General features: G+C 47.1%; 1 protein-coding gene across 5 annotated transcripts in view; it reads right to left on the bottom strand.

Annotated features, from left to right (window-relative positions):
- Positions 1-23,608, bottom strand: part of PALM2AKAP2 (PALM2 and AKAP2 fusion) — a 448,736-nt gene that overhangs the window by 198,313 nt on the left and 226,815 nt on the right. For 3 of the 5 annotated variants that reach the window (XM_082696837.1, XM_082696843.1, XM_082696845.1), the window contains exons 5-7: positions 13,023-13,137; positions 11,903-11,924; positions 6,019-6,120 (exon numbers count right to left, since the gene is read on the bottom strand). In XM_082696837.1, the coding sequence (XP_082552963.1) occupies positions 6,019-6,120; positions 11,903-11,924; positions 13,023-13,137 (239 nt within the window). The remainder of the gene's footprint in view (positions 1-6,018; positions 6,121-11,902; positions 11,925-13,022; positions 13,138-23,608) is intronic. The other 2 variants (XM_082696844.1, XM_082696846.1) reach the window with 1 other exon arrangement.

Raw genomic sequence — 23,608 nt, 5'->3', positions numbered from 1 at the left:
TTTCGTCAGGATCTGGCCTCCCATGATTTGTCTGCATCCACTTTCCTCTCTAGGAAGGGGTACCTAGGTGAACACTTTGAGAAGCTCTTGCTTAACATGAAAGCAGCATTTAGACTCCATGGATACACATACAAGAATGTTACCAGACATTCAGAAAGCCATACAGGAAGTGTGAACATTTATCTTAATTATGCTGTTTATAAATAAGCATTTTTATTTTGCTCCAGCTCTCAGCCGATAATATTTCAAATGTGAAGCAGGGTGAATGTGAACCAGTACAGAAACGAGACTTACATTTTGAATTTAACATTTTATTTTTGATGTATGCACACCGTTTACCAAAGGCCTCTCACTTAGGTCATGCTCTCATGTCTAACCACAAAATATACTCCCTTCTCTTCCACTCTCTTCCCTTAAGCTTTCCCTCGCCACATGGGATACACTACAATCTGTGTAGAGATGAGGGGTCCGTGCTCAGCTTACTGAAAACAAGTCAGGAAGGGCTGTTTCTGAGGAGAGGGGGTTTTCTGGGGGAGCCCCTGGAAGAGATTTTGAGAGCCACATGGACATACAGGAAAGTATGAGAGCTTCCTCCATTGAGAAAGTATGAAATTGGAAAGTATGAAATACTTACATACATTGGAAAGTATGAAATACTCATACTTTCCTGGAAAGTATGAGTATTTCCTCCCTTGAGAAAGATTCTGGAGCCAGAGAAGAGAGAATAGAGATGGTCTGATGGAAGTCTCAATGACAGGATAACTGAAATCTGAAAGTAGGTTTTTACAAAATGATATATTTAATTACTGATCTCCTAACATGACATACATGACAATAAGGTTGGAATGGATAAAGCATTTTTGCTATGCTTTCCAAGAACCTAGATGGGGGAGTAGATGTTCATGACTGTCAAGGAAGAATAAAAACCATGGTGGTGAGTTTCTGCAACGGATAGGAATGAATGATGCAACTGGAGCTTTGACGCCAGGCCTCTGGGTTTGGTTTACTAGGTCCTTGCTCCACCCTACCCTCTGGTAAATAAGGAGAACCTTAAAGAAACAGAGGCAGTCTAATTCAGATTGTTAATCCTAGGCTCTTGGTTCTGAAAACAGCCAGGTGTGGTTTAGAGGGGAGGCCCCTGTGATAGGTACTTGCCTAAAAACCAGGATGGGGGCAGGAGGTGAACCTACTGGCACACTGAACAGCCCAGAGACATGGGTCTGAGCCACAGAGAATGCTTGATTTCAATGCAAGCTTATGCCAACAGTTCTAGGTACTCTCGTGTTCCCTGCTCCTTCACCTTTGGTAAGGAGAAGGTAGCTATACAGGCACTATGGAGCCTAGGGAAGAGGAAACAAGAGCATATGACCCAAGGGAGGGGTGGGGCGACCAACCACATGATTCCATTTCAGAATCAAGCCAAGAGAAGACCAAACAAGACACTGTGTTCCATGAGGACAGAAAATTCAATCACGTTAGGTCCCTCGACTCCAGCTCCTAGCAGCTCACTTGTTCTGACTCACTGGGATCAGTGGGAGGAGGTATAAGCCTGAAGGTCCACATGTAAAATAAAATATGACACAGCCCACTGTCATTAGACCCCCGCAATATACTGAACACCCAGTAGCTAACATCACACCTGGAATGTGGAGGAGAAACAATGCACACACTTGGCTTATTCAGTGAACATACATACATGCGGTCAATTCCCTTTGGGCACATGACTATGCATATACATATATGCTCATACCTTCTCTGGGGGATGGAAGTACAAACTTGGCTGCTGTGATGGAAAAAAAAAAAAAAACAATGCAAGTGAGGAAATTAATTCAGAGTGGATTTTTTCTCTCATCCCAGCAGTTAGACAATCTCTACCTTTAAAACAAGTCATCACAAGTTTCTTGGAACGATTGCTTTCCCAGGAGACCTTAGTACTGACAGAAATAAGTCTGGAAAGGTGTGACATCATGGCTGAGAAGAGCCCAAGCCAATTTCCCATATCTGATTTTGCTTCCACTTTCTTGCTCAAGAAGGACAGTTTTCAGTCCGAGAGTGCCAAAGAATATTGCTAAGAGGGAAGTGAAGCCCAGATGAGTGGAGAAGCTCAAAAAATAATGAAGCACTGAGAGACATAAATGATCTCAGTGCTTTAGACCCAGGAATCAGTTCCCTTATTGATAAATTTGTCTCAAGAATCTTAGACGCCAGTAAAGGTGCTAGAAGCCGACACCTGGAGTTCTTTTGATTTAAACAAAGAAGAAGGAAGGAATTACATAAATTATGTAGAAGTAGCTTACCATCGTGGCTGGCTAAATTCTAAAGTTCATTTTCAAAGAGTGAAGACCACCAAGACCCAGGAAGGGTTCATCGGGCGGAAGGTATAGAGATGAATTTCATTTTCTTTCTGTTCAAGTTCTTTAGGCAATTTAAGCAAAGCCAGAGATTAAGATCATCTGGATCATCACAAAGTCCCTTACATTACTGTGGACGAGACAGAAACATGTGCCTGGGTTGTCAAGACAGTTGCCAGAACTTGTTACTTATTAAATGAGCATGTCCCATAGGTGCCTATTTAGGGTTCTCAAGGGCCAGGAGACCCCAACAGTGTGTCACAGGCCTCTGACTTTGGTTCTAACTGTGCCATGTTTTCATCAATGAAATGAAGAAAAATAATGGAAGCTTGTTTTCAGATCTCAGGTGATACTAAATTGAGAAGAAAAGCAAGGCTTTGAGGTGCTACAATCAATAGCTATAAAAATCCCAGCACTAGAGAAGAAAGGTTTTCTATTTTCAAAACTGTGAAAAGCTTTATTCAGATGGAAATCTGAGGCAGAAATACAATATATAAACCCAAGGACAGAGGAGCTGCTGTGTCTGAAATGGGACAGAACAGCTGAGCCCTGACTACCAAATCCCTTTATACCATTCCCCTCCCCACCTTTCACAGATGCTCCTAAGTGACCTTATGGGGCCCTGACACTTACAAGGGACAATCTAACAAGAAGAAATTCAACAGTTACATCAAATATACAAAGGGCAGAAAGGTATATAGCTCATTCTTACTTTTGCCTTTTGAAATTAAGAAATAAGGAATTTTGTAGTTTCTCTGAGCAGGGAAAGCAGTATGTGCACAATTAGAGAAAACCGCTACATGTTTCAATGGAAATGATTCTGGATCAATGACTACACTGGATCAAGGGAATGAGGCTGAGCAGAGGTTGAACCTGAAGCTGAGAGACCACAGCACCAGCAGAGTGAGTCCCATGGTCTGCGGATTCTCACCCTGCTCTCGGGGCGGGGGTGGAGATCAGCCCACCCCAGAGTGCATGGGGCAGGTCCACGCACTGCACATCTGAGGGACAAGAGGCAAAGTGGGGAGGGTTCAGTTGGGAGGGGCAAGGATAGCAGAGGGTATCTCCAAGCCATTTTATTAATTTTGAGACAGCCAAAGAGACTGGGTGCTGTGGGTGCTAAGGGGATGCAGACTGGGGATCTGGGAAAGGCCAGAAATGATAGTCATTTTCAAATAGCTAAAGGGAAATCAACTCAAGGTTTGTTCCAAGTGGCTCCAGGGAGCAGGATAAGGACTGATGGGTGGAAGATGGAGGCAGACATCAGAGGAAGGACTTCCCAATGGTCAGTACAATTAGACAGAGTGGGGCTCCTGGAGGGACACAAACTCCAATCACAGAGGTATATGACTGTGGTCTGGGGATCCATTTGCAGGGCTGCTAAAGCCTGGCCTCATGTTTGATTGCAATAGATGCTTCCTAATTCTAAAAGCAATGATGCTAAATAAATTCCCATTTATATAGAAGCCTAAACCTTCCAAACTCCAAATGACCAGAAGATTTGTCATAATGCTGAGTAATGACAAGTGACAATGGGCCCAAGGAATGCCTGGGTGGCTCAGTTGGTTGAGCGTCTGACTCTTGACTTCATCTTGGGTCATGATCTCAAGGTCCTGGCCAGGAGCCCTTCATCAGGCACCATGCTCAGCATGGAGTCTGCTTGTCCCTCTCCCTCTGCTCCTCTCCCCACTCCCTCTTTCAAATAAACAAATACAATCTTTAAAAAAATTGAAAACTTAAAAATAAAATGGCCCTGAGATTGTGCAAATTTCCAAAAGAATGTTCATAAAGCAAGATGGGTCATGTCTAAGGGAAAGGATTCTGGGGGCGAGTGCCGTTATTTGGTATGCCAGCCATGCTCTGTTGGCCATGACTGATAATGAATCTGGACACTCAATTCCGAAAAGAGTCTAGACAAAGGAGTTAGCCACACCACATGCGATTCCTTCCACGATTCTGCATGTGTATATTTCCACAGTTAGATACATCTATGCAAATGGGTTCTTTGGTAATAAACAGAAGTACACATACACTTATTTTTGAAGATCCTGATCACATAATTCTTTTCTGAAAATGTATTTGCCATTGGATCATTACTTTTCTGGAGCACCTTCAACTTAAAGGAGGCTAGGCTGCGATGACAAACGTATTCCCACACAGCCAGAGCTCCAATTGCGTTAACACCTTACTTACTCTTACATGTCACACTTGTTGACTATCTAGACCCCTTAAAAGTGAGTCATCATATTGTCCCTATCCTCTCCCAGAGCTGATCCATAGGTCTGTTGGTTGGATCGTATCTCACATCCTGTAAGGTCCAGGAGCATGTTGTAGAGAGGGCCTGGGAAGCTGTTTATCCACACTTATTGGGAATGATCAGCACCCAAGTCTCTAATACTGGCAGAAGGTAAGGTGTGTGACTGTTGAACAGCCATCACTCTAGTTGACTTCAGAAATGCTCTTGGAGCACGTGAAAGCTTACGGCTTAAGCCTCTGACAATGATTTCTTGGCTACACACCTGCAGGCTCTGAGAACTGCTTTCTCGGTCCGGGGACACACGAACCTGGCCAGGGTCCGACCAGACAACACCAGTTCTAGAATTCTGTGAGTCAGTTGTAAAAGTGACATGCTAAGGTGTTTACAGAGATACCCAGTAGCTACTGAATCAGTGCACACGTCAACCATGTCACCACTTATTTGTCATTTTAGGGTATGTTTCATTAAAAGAAGGAGGGACTATTTGCTTCACAAAACATTCTGTTTGGCCTATATATATTTCTTCTGGTTTAAAAGCCCATGATTATTATGTTCCATGAAAAGTGTCATTATGTGATTTAAACTTACCTAGATTACGTAAAACATAAATTGGATTTGAATTCACCTACATTGATCTTAACTGTGCCACCTAGGCCATTCATTTTTTTCATTTGAGCCCCTGGCCCCCAGTGCATTTCTGTGTGGATTGTAAAAGGACTGGTTTAGAGACTGATTCTTCACGTCCAGCCAGTTCTGATTTCTGAGGCACATTTGTATCGAACAGAGAAAAACACAGCTCTCTATAGACTTTATACTTGTAAAGGTATGTTTTTTTTTAAAATCCACCATTGTGAAAAACATTAGCAAGAAACATATACTTTAAATTGTTAGTCCCCTTCCCCAAATACACCACAGTAGCTCAGAAATAATTCCAGAAATGGGAATACTTGGAATATATATTTATAATATACAAGCAGCTTGATTCCCAAAAGATTTGGCAACATACTCATACACTTTGAAAGTAATTTTCCCCCAGCTTCCATCATAGCTCCTTGGCTCTTGTACATTTCCAGTATGGAAAATAAAAACCCCCAGAGGAAGAGCACAGATTAACTTTGAGAATAAGGAGAGATATAAAGACCATAAACGTGAGAGAGAGAGAGACCCCACTAAAGTAGGGGGGAAACACCTTATGATTTTCTCAGTAGTCCTTTCTATTCCGTCCTTAATTACTCATCAGGGCCTAGCACCTACACTCTGTGGCCACTGCAATTTCTGTGTCTGAGGCTGGGCTGAGGACAGGGTCCTCTATGGAAGGTTATCTGGGCATCCCTTGTTATTAAAGCTTAGAGAAATGCAGGCCCCTTGGCCAGTCCCGGCATCAAAACCAAATAGCTCCCCAGGACTTACCAGCTCCTCTGCTAGTCCCGTCCTGCCCAGGTGATGGTTTTGCTGTTCGTGAACAGAGCATTGGCAGGTCGGGGAGCTGGGAGGAAATGTAATTTACTGCATCTGGTAGCAGAGAACAGGGAATACAATTAGGCACAGTGTCGGGAGGCCCAGTGGGTTCACTGCCGAAACAGCAGCTTGTCTGCCCTACATAATGGACCGCAGAGGCAGCCACTGAACCAGAGGATCAGGGTAAACAAAGACAAGCATTTGCCCAGTGACTGGTATTCAGCAGAGTAGCTGAGGTAGGACAGATCCTGGCCAGAGAGCTCAAGCCCCAGGACTGCTCTATGTATTAAAAGATCCATCAGAAAGCTCTAGATTCTCAGAGTACAATGAGTTCGGGGAGGGTGGGAAGGGGATGGGCTAACAAGAGCCATTATGAGCTTGGTGGGATTGACCAAACACAGGACATCAAACTAGAAATATGCCTTCAACAGTACTGAAAAATAAACTCGAGGCTCATTCCTTAAACTGGAAATGTAGCGTCGGGCGTCTGATTCATCCAGAAGACCTATTTTATAGACATTAAAAAAAAATAAAAAGCTCCCCAAACTCTAGAATCTATTCCACAATTTTAATACTTTTAATAATCGGGTCTAACAGGGTGGTGGTTCAGCCAGAAAATCCTGAGATTCCAAATAACAACCACCAGCGAATTCACTGTTAGCCCAGTTGCAGGACATTGTGGCCGGGCAAAACTGGGAGACGAGCTCCTCTTGGGAAAAGAGCCTGACAAGCCCATTCAGGGAGGGGAGACCCTCCGGGCATGAACCTCAGCCAGCAGGTGTGTCAAAGTGTCAGAGGAGAGGAGGAAACCACGAGAATGAGACAAAGAGAAGAATTTGTGTATCCCCCGAAGAGGAGTGGGAAAGCGAAGGCAGGAACATTCTAGAATGCTATGTGATGTGATTCCTTCCCCGTGCCAGGACCACATCCCAGAATCCTGGAATGCCAATCCCTCCTAGACAATACAGGGAGCAGCTTCCTGCCCGTCTCCACTGGATGCCCCCAATCACCTCAGACTCAACACGTCCCAAAGAAAACTCTCATCTGTGCTCATCTGCCACCTGTCCTGGACTCCCTACTTCAGCTAGTTGGTGCCACAATTCACCCAGGATCCCAGACAGTGCCCTGAACACCCTCTCTTGACAACCAGGTCAGCCCCTAGCCTCTACCTCCTTCACAACTCTTACATCTGTCCTATCCTCTGGGTCCCCACTGATATCACCTTAGTTCTGTCAGATTTCTTGTTCCCTTTTTCAATTCCATGCTGGAGAGGACCCAGACACTAGATTGAGATGCAGATTAGGATTAGCTTGGTTCTGCACCGACTAGACCATTTGTGGACTCGCGGGTCAACGATCCAGAATGTGCTGAGATTGGACAGTTATGTTTTTAGGAACACACTCTGTGTGTATGGGGGGAAGGGGAAGTTTCACTAAGCGAATGGATTTTTCCATATCAACCACTGGGAGAGAAGGAACAGGAAATCAGGAGTCGACAGGCAGGCCTCTGGCCATGGTGAGGTTCAAGTGACCATCTCTGTCTGGGGCCTTAGGTGTGTGGGAGGGTCGACAGACATGACTGATGGTCCTCTTGCTGCAAGGAAGGAAACTGGGCCTTTGAGATGATGGGGATGGACTGGGAGATAGTCATGAGGTAGCCTATGGAGATTCCCTGAAGATGGGCTTGGCTTGAGTCAAGGGTTCCGGGTGTGTCCACAGGTCTAACGTTGTACATAATTCTCTCTTATTCCTGAATTCGGGTTACTCTCACTGTGGGAATCTGTGAGCAGAGTCCGGGTCCCAACCCATACAACACAGGACCAGAAGAGAGCAGAGGCCTGAGATGAGCTGCTCCTCAGGGTGTAGGGACAGACTGCTGACAGTGGCCCAGAAGAAGACTTGAGAAGCAGTGTGGGGCCAGAGGAACAGTGCAGGGGACAAGAGGTGGCCAGGGCAGATCTGCAGAGCTTCTGAGTTTTCCCCTGAGTGTTTCCAGAAATCTGTAGAATGCGAGCTCAGTAAATCTGACTTTCTGCTTCAAATGAGTTGAAGGTTCAAGCCACTGGGACCAGGGGAGGACTCCCAGACTGGTCCCCTGTGTGTCTGTACATTCTATGCTAAATAGAGAGTTTCTGGGGCATCTGATAATGAAAGTTCTAGCAGCCAGAAACAAGAGACACTTGCAGGCAGGGGCATCTACCTCAGAAAGAGAACAGGATTCCAGTGCTTCTGCCTCAGCCTCCCCCAGAAGGCAGCTCCCTGCCCATTGTGGGTTGGGGTGGCAACCCCATTGCCCAGAGGTCCCTGGTTACAAGCTTGAGGACTACAGCTCTTGGAAGGTGGGGACCGCAGACTCCCGCTGAGATGAGGGAGTGGCGAGGATGGGGTTTCAGAAGGAGAACAAGGCAGCCAGCCCCCTCAAGATAGCATGAAGTAGTCAACGCAAATCTGTGCTACTGGGAGGCAGCCAACAGAACAACACCAGGAATAAGTAACAGGGCCTCCAGAGCCTCCGTGGGAAGAATTTCTTCACGCGGACTCAGTCAGTAACCTGCCCTCTTCCTGCCAAAGGCAGGGTGGTCTACGGTCAGAGAAGGCAGAGAATGGTCACTGCCAAGGTAGACACGTCACATGAGTGCTCCTTGTTAGTCCCTGGGGCTGCTGAAATATTTACCGTGACTAGAGAAGACACGCACAGACAGAGCTGGAGAAACCAAGGGAACATTCCTCGGAACGCATGATTTACGGGCACCTGAAGACACTGAGATTTCCCTGCAGTGCCTGTGAAGGGGTTGATATGGGGATGGCTTCCGGCCCCCACAGACCCGGATGGGATGGAAACCCAAGATCGGTCTCAGACAACGAGGGTGGAGACAGGCCTGGGACAACATGCTCCTTTGCCAGTTCTGGCCAAAGGTTTCACCCCAGCAACTCGGTGGGTGAAGAGCAGTTATCACAAGACATATGCTACATGGAAATTACAGTTATGCAAGACATTCTGCCAGTTTAAGGCGGTGGTAACAACCTGCCCAACTGATGAAGGCTCTGCCACATAACGGGAGTGTATGGCGGGGAGGGGGGGAGCGCCTGGGTGGCTCAGTCATTAGGCATCTGCCTTTGGCTTGAGTCATGATCCCGTGGGCTTGGGATCGAGCCCCGTATTGGGCTCCCTGCTCTGCAGGAGGCCTGTTTCTCCCTGTCCCACTCCCCCTCTTGTGTTCCTCTCTCTCCGTGTCTCTCTCTGTCAAACAGATAAATAAAAATCTTAAAAAAAAAAAAAAGTATGGGGGTGGGGAGAAAGTGAGAGGGGTCGGAATGTACATGGCCAGGGAATTCTACTCAAGATCGGAATACATTGCTTTTGATGTCCAGGACGACCATGCAATCCAAAGCCATTGGAGACTTAGCAGTGCTGTCCCTTCACGTCCTCTGACATGCATAGGGGGACATGCACAGGGACCTGAAGCGGGGTCGCCAGCAGCCATCTCCCTGGCACCTCATTAAACTAGGGATGTTCTGCTGGTTATCTGTACCATCTTGCACAGTTATAATCCTAGTTGGCCTTGGATTCTGTAGTTAGCATTTCAGAAGTAGGGTATTTTTCTGAAGGCATTATTATTCTATGACACTTTGGGGTTAGTTCTTAGTAACAACACATGGTTGATTCTGAGAGGGTCTTGGCCTTTGAAACCAAAGAATGGGAAATGAATCAGATATTCCAGGGTCTCTCAACTGGATATGCTTCACTTCGTACTCTCAGACGACAATTTGAGCTAAACATTGACCGCACTCTTGGAGCATGTGGTCCTTCCTTCAAACTTCTTTCTTTGCCAGTAGATGTGGTGTGATGGAAAGGTACGCGCAGACTGAGGAATAAGAAGAGATGGCAGAAGCCATAATCCAGGGTGACCAGTAAGACCACAGAAAGCTTTCCCTGACTGTTTTCCGGGATCCCTAAAATGTCTGCATCCTGCACCCCGAGGTCACCTCTGTCAAAAAGTGACTGAGGACAGAGTCAGCAGAGCAATTTTCTCTGTAGGCTCTTTTTAGTCACAATCAAGTTTCTTCCCACTTCCATGAGCTGCTGGGTGAAGGGATGTCCATCAGGAAATGAAAGAAGCTCATGTTGAAAATGAAAGACGCAGGGCTTATAACGTGCCTTCTGTGTTGCTTGTTAACAAGTCATAAGCTATGTGGGTCTCCATGCCCCACAGAGCCCTCCCAGAGATGTGACATTCAAGCTCCTTCTTTTCCCTAATTATATATAAAAGTCTAGGGAATATTCTGGTTTGAGAAAGAAGAGGGGGAAAAAAGAGGTAAAAGCATGAAAGGTCAGTGTGTACCCTTTCAGCATGTAGGTGTCTGAGGGCCCATGTCCCATGGCCCCACTCCAGCCTCACACTTACTGACTGATTGCTTATTATGTCTACTGCCTCAGGTCTTTCCTAGCACTAGGGAAGCCCACTGTGCTTCCCCGGCTGCCATCCCTTAGGCCCCAAAGACACGGGACCACCTCTTCACTCCATGTTCTATTCCCAAAGCACAGAACAAGACCCCTGATTTGGCCACACCCTGGAGAAGGCTTTAGAATGTCATAGGTCCTCCCCCAGGAGTCCCTACTAGTTTGGCCCTGATTTGTCTCTGCCCTTTTGTGCTGGGAACATGAAGTTTACTTTACTACTTTCCCCAAGATCCCTGGGGCCCCCAAATCCAGATTCCCTCCTTTTTTATTTGCTAGAAACCAACTTCTCCCACCAAATAAAATAAAATAAAATAATACTTTTTTCTGGCTAAAGTCAGAATTATCCTCAGTGCAAATATTTTTGCTAATCCAGAAAAATACATGACCCATCTCGGCATTTGTAAGTCTTTGCTCTTATATTTACAAATGACACTGAGAAAACACTGATGCCAACCTTTATTCTGGTTCCTGATCTTCTTCATAGTTTAGAGGTTGACCTTATAAGAATCAGGAGAGCAGATGGCATCTGATCTTTCTGACAAGTCCCGGCCTTTTAAAGCAAGTCTAGTTGAAGGCCATAGTGAAAGTGCAAATGGAGTGGTTTTCATGAGTTTGTAGCTTAAGTGAGGGAAGCAAGGTGAGGGACGAGAAATACACAACCTCAAGTTCATCCCCTAACCCCAAGTTCATCCCCCACCACCCCAGGTGGTCCCACACCTGACTACAGGCGACAGGGAAGGTCAGTAGAGGCAGGTTAGGTCCATGGAAGGGAAGGGGGAACAGAAGAAAGAACCACTCCTGCCAAGATGGGGCCAGGAAGCCAGGGCCCTACTCCCACCCTTCATGGGTTCAAGGCCAACGTCGCCACACAAGGAGGGAAGTTCTGCCCAGCCTTGTTACCCTGGGAGGCTGAAGAAATGGCAGTTTTCTGATTCAGAGTAAAAACACAGGCCTTAGAAAAGTTACCTAAACACCAGGTGATGGCCTTCTGATGTCTGTCGTGACCTGGAGCCCTGGCCACCAATGGGCTCATTCTCACCAGGGACCTGGTCCCAATGTTAGCACTCCTGGTGGAGCAGCTTTCCAAGAAAGGCCCAAGCAGGGAACCTGGAGGACCGGACGGGAAGGGGAGGAGCCAGGCCAACTGTAGAAGACTACAAATGGTGAGTCAAGAAACCATCCTTGAAGAAGGAGGCAGAACAAGCCTGGGGATGTGCACCTCCTCAGGGCCCAGCACAGAGAGCTGCTCCTTCTTCCTGATGGCCTCACACGCCAACACATCGCGTCTCCCAGTGAGCCTGTGTTCGTGAAACCTACTAAGCTGACCGGGATAAGATTCTTCTAAAGAATGGGGGCAGAGAACACTTCCACTTACCTCCATCCGCATTGGAGAAGCTCTGTGGAAACAAAAGCAGGGCAGAGCGTTACTCACATGTGGGGACACAATCCCTCAACCATCTAACCCGTCTCTCTCCCCCAGGTCCAGGATTTGACTGTGGTGCATAAACCCAATACTCTCTTTTCTTTTGGGAAATTTGTTTGGGATCTTGAAATTTAAGGGAAAGTTTTGTCATTTCCACCTCATACTGAGTTTCTCCTGGTAGGGATTTATGTCAATTACCCAGCAAATACCCTTGGTTTTGTGGGAGAAGTGACATCGGAAAATCCCATTGTAAAATTAATTTGGTTGGATTGTTTCTTCGGTCTGGGTAGCTGGGTGACAAAATGGAAGGAAGGTCCTGAGATGTTCAGAGACTGCTGGCTTTATGGGTTCTCTCCTATGTGCTACACAATCCCACCTGTTTCCATAGTGTCTACACTCTGTTTATTCAGTATTCATATCCATTGGATATGGTTTTTGCCTCTGGCCTTTTTATAAAGGAAAGATTTAGATGGAAGCCACAAGGAGCAGGTCTAATCTGCTTCATAAGAATTGGCTTTGGAGGGCGCCTTGGTGGCTCAGTGGGTTAAGGCCTCTGCCTTCGGCTCAGATCATGATCCCAGGGTCCTGGGATCAAGCCCTGCATCAGGCTCTCTGCTCAGCAGGGAGCCTGCTTCCCTTCCTCTCTCTCTGCCTGCCTCTCTGCCTTCTTGTGATCTCTGTCTGTCAAATGAATAATAAATAAAATCTTAAAAAAAAAAAAAGAATTGATTTAGGAATTCTGAAGTCCAAGGGGAGAGGACTTTTTAGGAACCAGGCATATGAAGGGTTTGGATAATAGGTTGATGGGGCTGATTTACAGGCTCTTGTCTGTGCTTCCCAGCAGACCAGGTGGTCCCACACCTGACTGACTATAGGCCACTGTCAGGGTCGGAGATGGCCAGGGTCCTCACACACCCGCACCGCATTTCATGGAGTGTGTGTGGGGCTCCGACATCTCATCAGTACTAACTGGCCTTGTCCCCACTGGTGCCAATTTGCTAGTGCTCACTTCCCCTGGGATATAATCTCGAGAAATCACATTGGTTTTTTATTTGTTTGTTTGTTTTTTTACCTTCTGAAAGTCCTTAAAGGATTTTTCTGTCTCCTTTAGTTTCTCTAGGATGATTTGCTCTTTGGCAGATATCTGGGACTCTTCACTTTCTAGCGCTTGTATTTCCTGCTCCAGCCTGGAAAACACACAAACAGAGAACAGGGTCCTTTATTGTCCTGCCACTCCTGGGCCAGAGAGCAGCTCCTTCCTGTGGGGTGACTTCCTGGCAGTCTCTGTCTCCTGGTGTAATACCAGGCCAGAGCACCCCCACAGAGCACCCTGTGTGTTCAGCTCTGCCAGGTCGCAGACAGTGATCAAAGGAACACATCCCAGAGCGACTGCCCCTCGCTCAGTGCCACCGCTTTGTGATATGCTTGGGCGTCTCCCCCTGGAACTCTGTTAGTGTGCCCATTCTTAATCTGGCGGTAGATATTCTTGCACAAAATAGGGCATAAGGGCCGAAGGAAAATAGGTTCCTACTCTTCTAGTCATCTCAGAACAACTGCTCTTCTTTCTCAAAGAAAATAGGTTGCCACAGGCTAGTGGGCAATATCCTTGCAAGCCTGCTGTCATTGCCCTCAGTGGCCCGTCCTCTTCTGCCCCAAAGAAGGGGGAAGGGGAGGGTAACTGAGACAACTGGAACTTTCTCAGTTGTCACGGACATCCTAGATATTTTCTGAAAGGGAAAAACGGGCACTGACAAGAGACCCTGGGAATATTCCAGAACAGTTTCAATCTGAGAGAGGTCTCAGTCGCTTATTCTTTCAATGAAATGACAGTATTAAATGTTAGCTTTTATGGAGTACTAAATCCGTGGCGAGAACAGAGCTCACAATTCACACAGTGGATTTTATTTAACTTTCCCGATGACCTTCTGAGTAGGGAATCCCCATTCTATGGATGAGACCAGTAAGGCTTGGCAAAATTAAGGGGCCAGTTGATTGCTACAGAGGCTTGAGACAAGAACTCAAGCCAGAAGTCAAACTCTAGACCCTACTCCTGACCGTGGGGTTTAACCTCTTACCACACGGGTTCTAGAGTATCTCACATCGTTCCTGCCTTGCGAAACATTGCATCAGTTGGCATCCTAGGTGGTGCTGTCACACAGCAATGTCCTAAGGGTTATGAAGGGTTGGATGTTCCCCTGCCTAAAGATTTATTTGGCCTGAACATACTTGTCCGCTCATTCAATTTTGCTTTTCGTTTCTTTCCCCGCTGCCATGCTGAGAGCTTTGCTGCAGAGTCTGTGCGTATCTGTATCTGTCCTACCACCATCCACTTGTATCTTCTCGTCTGCTGGTGGGAACTGGCTAACCAAGCTTGTTCAACTAAGACCTAAGAGGAGGAGTCCAGAGTGAGATCTTCAGAGGGGTAAGGGACATCAAGCTACAAGCATGGGTCTGTTTAGGGATACACTGTGCCCCTTAAAGGTTTCCTTCGTGGACATCTGAGAAATGACTTGTCGATGGATGAGACTTTGTAGCAATTACTTTGGGCTATGAAGACAAACTCTACGTACAATCATCTTCCCTCCAAACGAACACAGATATATTTATCATTTCACTCCTGGGAGAAGTGAAAGACTTTATAACAACTTAGGTGGCCCTCCAGTAGCTAGCCTCCCATGCCAACATGGTCTACATTCTGGACAAGAGCTACTCCTTATTTGCCCATTTGTACCCCATGTTAATCCCTCCTCCAAGAAACTCATCTCAAAACCCTAACCTTTCTTGAAGTCTCAGCACAGATACCAGCCAGCCTGAGGCTTTCACAGATGCAGCACCAGGTAATAACACTGCCCTCATTTATTAGCACATTATTTTGGTTTATCAGAGGTCTTTTCAAGTCTACTACATGTTAGAGCCATGGTTTTCAACCGAGGTGATCTTTTCCCCCAGGTGATATCTGGCAATGTCTGCCGACATTCTGGTTGTCCACGACTCGAGGAGAAGTGGGGATGGTGCCCCTGGCATCTAGTGGGGAGTGGGGTCAGGGATGCTGCTGAACCCCCAACAATGCCCAGAACAGCCTCCCACCACAAAGAATTATCTGGCCCCAAATCTCAATAGTGCTGAGGTCCAGCAACTCTCAACCCAACACGACAGCACACAGAAATCATTCATCTCCCCCTCTAGATAATCCATTCATCGTGGGGCTGCCAGGCTCAAGTGCTCAATGTAACGTATGTCAAAAGAGTCAAAGAAACGAAACCAAGTTGCAAAAAGACATGGCTCAGCCAAATGAGACCTCTAGGATTGCTGAGGCCAAGATGAGTTCTTCAGCAAGCCTGGATTTGAGAGGCTGTGTGCGGGCTGAGATGCAAACAGAATCCACAGGAGATGGGGCCGAGTGGCACAGACATCTAAACAAAAAGATAGGAGCACCCGGGTGGCTCAGTGGGTGAAGTCTCTGCCTTCGGCTCAAGTCATGTTCTCAGGGTCCTGGGATCGAGCCCCGCATCGGGCTCTCTGCTCAGCGGGGAGCCTGCTTTCCCTCTCTCTCTCTGCCTGCCTCTCTGCCTACTTGTGATCTCTCTCTCTGTCAAATAAATAAAATCTTAAAAAAAAAAAAAAAAGAACTTTGTTGTTCCAGATGTGCCGCAAAACCTCCTCCCCACCTCTGTGTACATTATTCTGTGGGAAACAAGGAAAGGGATATGAGTGTGCAACGGGAACCACACACATGGGGCATGATGATCCAGAAACGGAGCTAGCTCAATGGGTAGAGGAACACTGGAGGAGGCTTCCCGAGAAGATCGGGTGAGAGTACTCGCCCGCTGTGTTCTGAGCAGACTGAATCACAGCAGACAGAGTTCTTCAGCAGGTATGTGGGACGCCGGTAGAGTCTATCAGTCTCAAACATATTCCCTCCCTCCCCTCTTCACCTCCTTGGGAAGTGGATACATCCCTGACCCACTGATGTTGGTCTTGGTCACGTGATTTCGTTGCATGGTGGGTGGGTTGTACTTCCCTGCCCCTGGACAAAGGGCTCAGTCATGTCATCTGCCTTAACCACTGGGATTTTAACAGACACAACACAGGAGACGCTTCGAAGGTGCTTGTGGAGCTGGCTCTGTCCTTGCGTGCCTTGGCGGCACCAAGAGAAGAGATTCTCTGTTCAGTGGCTGTCCCTCTAGCCTTGGCCTCGGGAAAAACACATGGGGAGTAGACTGGAGCCCAAACCAGAGTAAGAAGCCAGGCCCAGTCGGACCTATACTTGAAATTAGAGCTGCTTAGCGGAGCCCAGCCTAGATCAGCAAATACCAGTGTAGTCACTGGAGTGTGAGCAATGATAAGTGACATTCGTTTTAAACCACTGACTTTGTGGGATGCCTGGTGGCTCAGTTGGTTAAGCAGCTGCCATCAGCTCAGGTCATGATCCCAGCATCCTGGGATGGAGTCCCTCATCAGGCTCCTTGCTCAGCAGGGAGCCTGCATCTTCCTCTGCCTCTGGCTGCCATTCTGTCTGCCTGTGCTCTTTCTCTGACAAATAAATAAATAAAACCTTAAAAAAAAAAAACCCTCAGAGTTTGCGAGTAGTCATATAGTACTATTACGGCAACAGCTGATAGAGCTCAAATATTTATATATTATATGGATATATGTTATATACATATGTATTATATGACATATACCTGTGACTATATATATCCTAATAAAACATATCCCCATAATATATATAAATTTGGAATATGTGTGTGTATAGCCCAAGAAGGCCTGAAGCTGTAAGATTAGAAAGAATATAATCTACCCTCAACCCTCCTCTCCCCAATCCTCAGAAAAATCTGGAGCAATACAGGCCCCTCTGTCATGAGGAGTTAAGATTGAGAAAATGGGAAAACATCAGCGGTAGTTGCCTCTGGGTAATGGTGTATTGGAAAGTTTAATTTTGTTCTTCATAATTTTCAATATTTTCCCCAATTTAAAAAATCATGTATTCCTTGTCTAACTAGAATAAAACACTAAGTGGCTTTAAACAAACAAAAAAACAAACAAACCCTCCTTTGACCTAGTGCTGAGAAGGCAGCATTTCACAGACTGGGGCACGGGAAAGGAGCCAGCTTCTCCCGGGTCCCTGGAGGGTTAAAAGGACACACTCCAGCGTGGACTTCTACTCAACTCAACCAACACTTTCGGACCCTGTGTGGCTGGACTCGGAGCCGGGGATTCTAAAATAAACAAAATCGTGTTAAGAATGGCTGGCTGAAAAAAGGGGTGAGGAGGGAAAGGCTGACTCTCAGTTGCTCTCGTCTCCCAGTGAAGCAGCACCAAGTGTTTAAGAATCCTCCGGGGACGGATGCCCACCGTATGACCGACTGTCTCCATAGCCTGCCCCTGGCGCTGCGGGTTTCAGACCTCTCAGCTATATAGGTCAAGCACTGAAGATTTGGGTCATGATACGGTGTAACTGAGAAGGAGGAGAGAGAGCGAACGAGACAGGGGGACAGAAAGGGAGGGAGACAAAGCAACAAAACTCGACTTCTGCAGTAACAACAAATGAGTTTCCCTCCAAGGGGATGAACGTGGGAAATCGACAGTTTGGCTAAGTGTAGGCAGGTCCGGTCCGAGTAGCAGATTTCCCTACCAGTGCACATGTGGGCTGGGGCCAGGTCCTGAGGGCGCTGAATGGCCCAGACCACCATCGTTCTATGGCAAACCTAAGTCCCAGAGCTGGGGAGCGTCCCAAGAAACAGAGCATCGTGGGGTTAATGAGAGTCATCCTAGCCGGGCTAGAGATGCCCCGGCTTTGTAGTTTCATGACTGAAATCTAAGGCAGTCTTGCCTGCAGTAGTCAAGTAGATCTTGCTGAGCTAAAAATAAAGAATGGGCAGGAAGTGTAATTTACACGCCAGGTTAATCGAGGCTCTTACGGCTGATCCAGGTGCACAGGGCAGCCTCAGACCGGCTCGCTCGGTTTCCTCCGAGCACAAAGCAACCTGTAATGGGCCGTAAGCAGAGGGAACGCACTGCACCTGTGCAGGTTTAATTTACTGGGGATAAAGTTCCAATCATGGCCAGATGGCCTTACACAGTCCCCCTAACCCCAAAAGACTTCCCCAGCAGGAAGATACGAAAGATCTCTGGCTCTGTGAGGCCCATCAGTCACTCTCATTTCAAAATCCATGTATGCATTCATCCATCCAGCTTTCTGCAAGCACCTTCATCCCATCAGACCCTGCCCAGAGCCTCAGGGACAGAGAGCAAGGTCGGCCACGGTCTCAGCTCCCGAGACCTCGGGTCAAGTGACCAAAACTGCCAGGTAGACACATAATGTCACAAGTCAACTCAAAAGGCACCTGGACTGTTAGCTCCAGATTTGTAGGAGTCTAAGGCCCTGCTGAGGTCACAGCCGAAAGCAATTTCCAACTGCCAGAGGGTGGTGAGAAAAGCTTGACTGAGGAGGTGACATGGGAGCTGAGCCTTGAAGGATGCACTCACCAAGTGAACAAGAGAAGACATGCCAGGCCAGGGAGACAGTACAGGCCACGGCCCAGAATATGTCCCCGCTCTCACCCAGGGGCATGTAGCCTCATATGGCCTCTTTAGGTACTGCCAGCTCTACCCTGACGCGGCCCAGCACGATGGTCCCAGAGAGGTCCTCGACATTTCTATCCCGAATCCCTCTGGCCCCTCCCTATGGCTCCTCCCCTTGGCTCAATCGGTGCTTGCATTTTGCTCTGCCTCGTCTGGCCCAGAAATAAATACCAGATCTGAAGGGCTCTGGGGAGGAGCGACCTCCCCTTCTCTGAAGTGGGAGAAAACAAGGCTCCAACAAGGAAAAGGCTGCCTGAGAGGGACCCTGGGCCGTGGATGCTCTAACTACTCTTTCCCCTGACCCTCTCTGCTACACCTCTAACCTTCTTACTTACAGGAGCCAGTAAATGTTTCCTTCGTGTGGGCGGCTCTCAGTCCACTCCAAAAGAGTACAGACCAATACAAACTGGGTTTCCACTAGTCTTAGTGCCTGCAGAGGACTTTGCCTGATCCCTGTGGTATGCTGTGTTTTTGTTTCTCCATCAGTGGTGGTGAGAATAATCATTACGATACTCAGAATGCTAATATTGTGTGGGTTACATATATATTGCTTGTGTGCAACAACAATAGTAATGACTATAATTTCTGAGTGCTGACTGCGTGCCAGACACTGTGTCTAAGTCTTTTACAAGCATTAAGCTTCACAATAGTCCACAGATGAAGGAAATGAGGTGCGGAAGGGTCCCTGACTTGCCCAGGGTCACAAAGATAATGTGGGACCAGGATTCAGACCCTGGTGGTCTGGCTGGAGCACTGGTATTCTTTGCCACCGCTTTCCACTACCTCCCTATGACCGCTTCCTCTTTTTGCCCTGGTTTCCTGAAGAATGCATAATGCAACACAATGTATTTTTCATGCCCACAGAAGGTCAGGCGAGGAATGGAAGCTATGTAATCTAATTGCTTTTCAGAAACATGAAGCCCCGAGCGGTACTCCACTCAGCAGTCATCCTACCCCTTTTTTGAAATCCTCCCCGCACGGGGAGCTCACCACCTCTAAAGGCAGTCCATTCCCTCTTCCAGCAGCGCCGACCTTCAGATCAGAGTGCCCCGATTTAGGTGATGTTCATTCCCCTGCAGCATTCGCTGTCTGAGTGCTGTTGTTTGGAAGTGCAGAGGTCAAGTTCATCAAACACCATGACTTCTAGGGGCCCCATTTGGGGACATGGGAAGACCCAGGCAAATGGAACTTTCCACCCAGTGGGACAGGGGGCATTGATGATATGAGTTGGGGCCCAGGAGTGGGGAGGGGGGTGGTGGGAGGAGTAGACAAGTAAGGTAAGAAGAGGAACGGGGGGCTTGTGGGCTTTCCCATGGAGGAACTCAGCCCTGAGTCAGCTGAGGCAAGAGTGGTAAAGAAATGTTCACAGGTCTCTTTCTTTCTTTTTTTTTTTTAAGGTATTTTTAAAAAAATATTTTATTTACTTATTTGACAGAGATCACAAGTAGGCAGAGAGGCAGACAGAGAGAGAGGAGGAAGCAGGCTCCCTGCTGAGCAGAGAGCCCAATGCAGGACACTGTGATCCTGACCTGAGCCGAAGGCAGAGGCTTTAACCCACTGAGCCACCCAGGCGCCCAGGTCTATTTCTGGGAGAAGCTCTAAACCAGTGGAGTGAACCTTTGCAGTTTTCCTCTCCACTGAGAAACCTGAGCCAGGGTGACACACACAAACCGTGAAAGGCCAAACACGGCTGCTCACTGCCATGTCTTTTGAGTCTCAGTAAATTCTCCCAGAACAACGGGAGAGGCTGGCGGATGGCTGGGCCGCCGAATTAAGAGGTCTTGTTCTCCTCTCTTGAACTACACGTTCATAGTTGAGCAGTCAAGTGGGGCGCTCGTCTGGCCAACCTCCCAGAACAAGAACCTCAGGAAGAATGTTTGTGTTCAGAGGAGAGGAGAGCTGCCCACATCTTTGTGTATCCAGCACAAGGGAACCCGTAACCGAGACCGTTCGTTGTTCACCGATTTCCAACCTTTCTCGCACAGCAGAGTGATCCCTAAGGTTTAGCTAAGCTTACAGCCATGCAGAATAACGAACGCATTTCTCAGCCTCTTTTGTAGCCACGTACAGCGTATTCTGGCCAAAGGGCTGTAAGTGGAAGCCCTAGAAGGAAGATCCTAGAACCTTCCTTAGCCCTTCCTTCTCCACCTCTTCCTTCATACCTACATTTGTTTCTATGGCACTTCCTTCCATCTCCACCTCTCCTTCATGTGTGCAGGAGGAGCTCGAACTACCATCTCGAACTCTGAGGACAAGGATAGGAGAGGGAGAAACTGAAAGCAGCCCAGGGTCCCTGAGGAATTCAGAGAAATGGCCACCAGACTGGTCTTGACTGCCCACCTGTGGATTTTTACTGGAGGGAGATATGAGCATCATGTTTAAGCCAGTGTTATTGGTGATCTCTTCACCTGTATCCACATTTAATTCTAACCCATACAAGACGTTAGGGTTGAATTTGAATGAACGCTCTGAGAAGTCCGCTGCGCTCTTAGAAGTCCACTGACGATGTGGGGACAGAGCTCATCACAGCCCAGAGCCTCATTAATGACTCAGCAGCAGCAGGAGGGAAGAATAAGCAATTGGCAAAGTTGGAATTCACCACTGCCTGTCAACTCTTGTCAATGGGGCTTGGCCGAAGCGGTGCTGGACCAACAGCCCTACCTCAAATCCCTGCCCCAGCCAAAGGCTCAGCAGGGAAGTTCCTGCGTTTTGCTCAGGGATAATCACCCATGTCTTATGTCTTAGCATCTCTTTGGTGTGCTGTGACTGTGATGTTTGTGTCACTCGGACTCTCAGAGCCTTTGCTTGCTGAATTAAGGCGAGAGAGAGGCAGTCCTTGCTGTCTGTGTATACTTGAAACAACTTTCCAGCTGAGCTGCTCATAGGACACGTAAGACTTAACTAACAATATGGTGCTCATCAAAGACAATGAAGTTGCAATTACACGATGGAAACAGAAGACACATCCACATCGTATGTGGTTCAGAAGTGAGTGTGACAAGAGGCTAAGGGGGTCCCAGCTGCTGTGAACTGTGCTTGTCCCAGATCCCCGCTCCTTGACTTCTGGGAACAACAACCAGCTCAATCCACAGTCCTTCTGGAGTTTCCACGGGTTTGGTGGAACCATTCACCGATGAAAAGGTCCCACATCCCTAGCCACGGAGTAGAAATGTAACTACCCGAGTCTGCCTGAACTCTTCTTGCCCAGTCGGCCTCTTGAGAGAAGTGACCCAAGAAAGAAGAAACATCAAGGGGGAGATACTCCCCCAGCAGGATTCTGAAGAGTGCCCCAGTACTTCCACCTTCCTGGGTCCTCAGTTCTGCCTGAGACCTAATCCTCTGATCCCTCCTCCATTCGTAGAATACTTAGCCGGTCTCTCTTTGCCCCCCCACACCTGCCTTCTCCTTCCCAGTCTCTCTTTGTCTCTCTCAATACCTCAGTCTCTGTTTCTGTAGTCTAGGTGGAGCACTGGGAAGAATATTCTTTGTTTTCACACAGATAGATGCTACAAAATTCCTTTTCCATGTTTCAGGAAGACAGTACATTTGTTTCTATGGCACTCCCCAAATATTTTTCATTTGTGACTCAATTTGCAAGGAAACAGCTTCCTTTTACTTAGATGAGCATATCTGGAATCACCCCAGATCATTTGGTATTTTACTATGACCAAAAAAAAAAAAAAAAGGTTAATGGCTCTTAAATAAACAGAGGATTTCCACTTCTCCTTATAACAGAACAGGACCTTCCCTGACTGCAAGGTGTCAGTGGAAATTCATGCCCATTTCGGGTTTTTTTTTTCCATGTCATCCCTGAGACAGAAATAATGGCAGAGAAGAGAATAGTGCCATCAAGAATTCTTAAAATCCAGCTCATATCCTTTCCCTTGTTAACAAGCTCTTGGTGGCTCTCCATTGATTCTTTCCTGGACCCAAACTTCTTAGGCAGGAAGTTTACACCCTCCAGGCTCTGCTCTAACCCCTTCCCGGCCTTATGCTTTCCCCCACGGTTCCAGCCAGAACAGATAATACGCCGCCCTGTGAAAAAGCCAGGAATGACTCCCTACTCTCAACGCCATCTAACATACCTAACAGTCAAAACCCAGTCCAAAGTCTGTCTTTTTAGTAATGTTTTTCTTAAGTCATTTTAACCTGTTGTGTTCACTCCTCCCACCATAACATTGCTAGCCCTGTTAAGTTTTTGGTATACACCATCTGATCATAGTGTTAGAGATGTATTTACCCTACCCAACCTAATCTGTACCACCCCACTCCTGAGGACAGACTTACCGAGATGTAGGACTATCTATTGTTTTGGTCCCTGTACATATATGTTGAGTGAATGAAAATCAAGACAAGGCAAGAACACACTTTTCAAGGATTCCATAGTGAAACTAACTTGGAGATAGTACTTTTCAATATGTTTTTTTAAATCTTGGCTTGGTTTTGCTACTTTCCCCCCTCCAGATACACTAATTTGTATATACATTGAGGAAAAAAATTAATATTGTATTGACTTATCTCTTGATCTAAGTATACAGCTGGGACATATTAACACTTCTCATTACTGACGTTGGTGCAACCAAACTGAATCCCAAATAAACATGAATGCAAATTTCTCTCTTCCTAAGTTTTCCTTATCCCACAGAGAACAGCCTGTCTCCCCCTGTCTTGTGTGTTTATTCCATCTGGAATCACACGGCTCACACCATCAGAATCTGTGCAAGTTGATTTTTTGCTACAGGAAATCACGTCCAAGCTTGTGCTGAGCATTGATGTCTTGGGTGTGATTCCTGTCTGAGCCTCTTTCATCAGAAATAAAGAGTTTTGATTACACGACAGTAAGATGAATCTCCTTTCAAAGCAACACATTTCTCAGTGGCTTAAACCCTTTCTAGCCCAAGAAGTGTCTCTTTTTGTCAAAAGAGAAAAGACGTCTCATCCCAGCCTTCTGCCTCCCGACTCTGACTCAGAGATTCTCCTGTTCAAGGCCAGTGCCTCTACCTGTGCACCTGACCTTGCAGATTCCTCGGGGATGGCACAAGTCATCAATTATCCCCTCCCCTTATGGCTTCA

Source organism: Mustela nivalis (genome assembly GCF_964662115.1).
Source record: "Mustela nivalis genome assembly, chromosome: 13".
Lineage (NCBI taxonomy): Eukaryota > Metazoa > Chordata > Mammalia > Carnivora > Mustelidae > Mustela > Mustela nivalis.
Note: the sequence above shows the minus strand (reverse complement) of the source record. Positions and strands in the feature narration are given on the sequence as shown.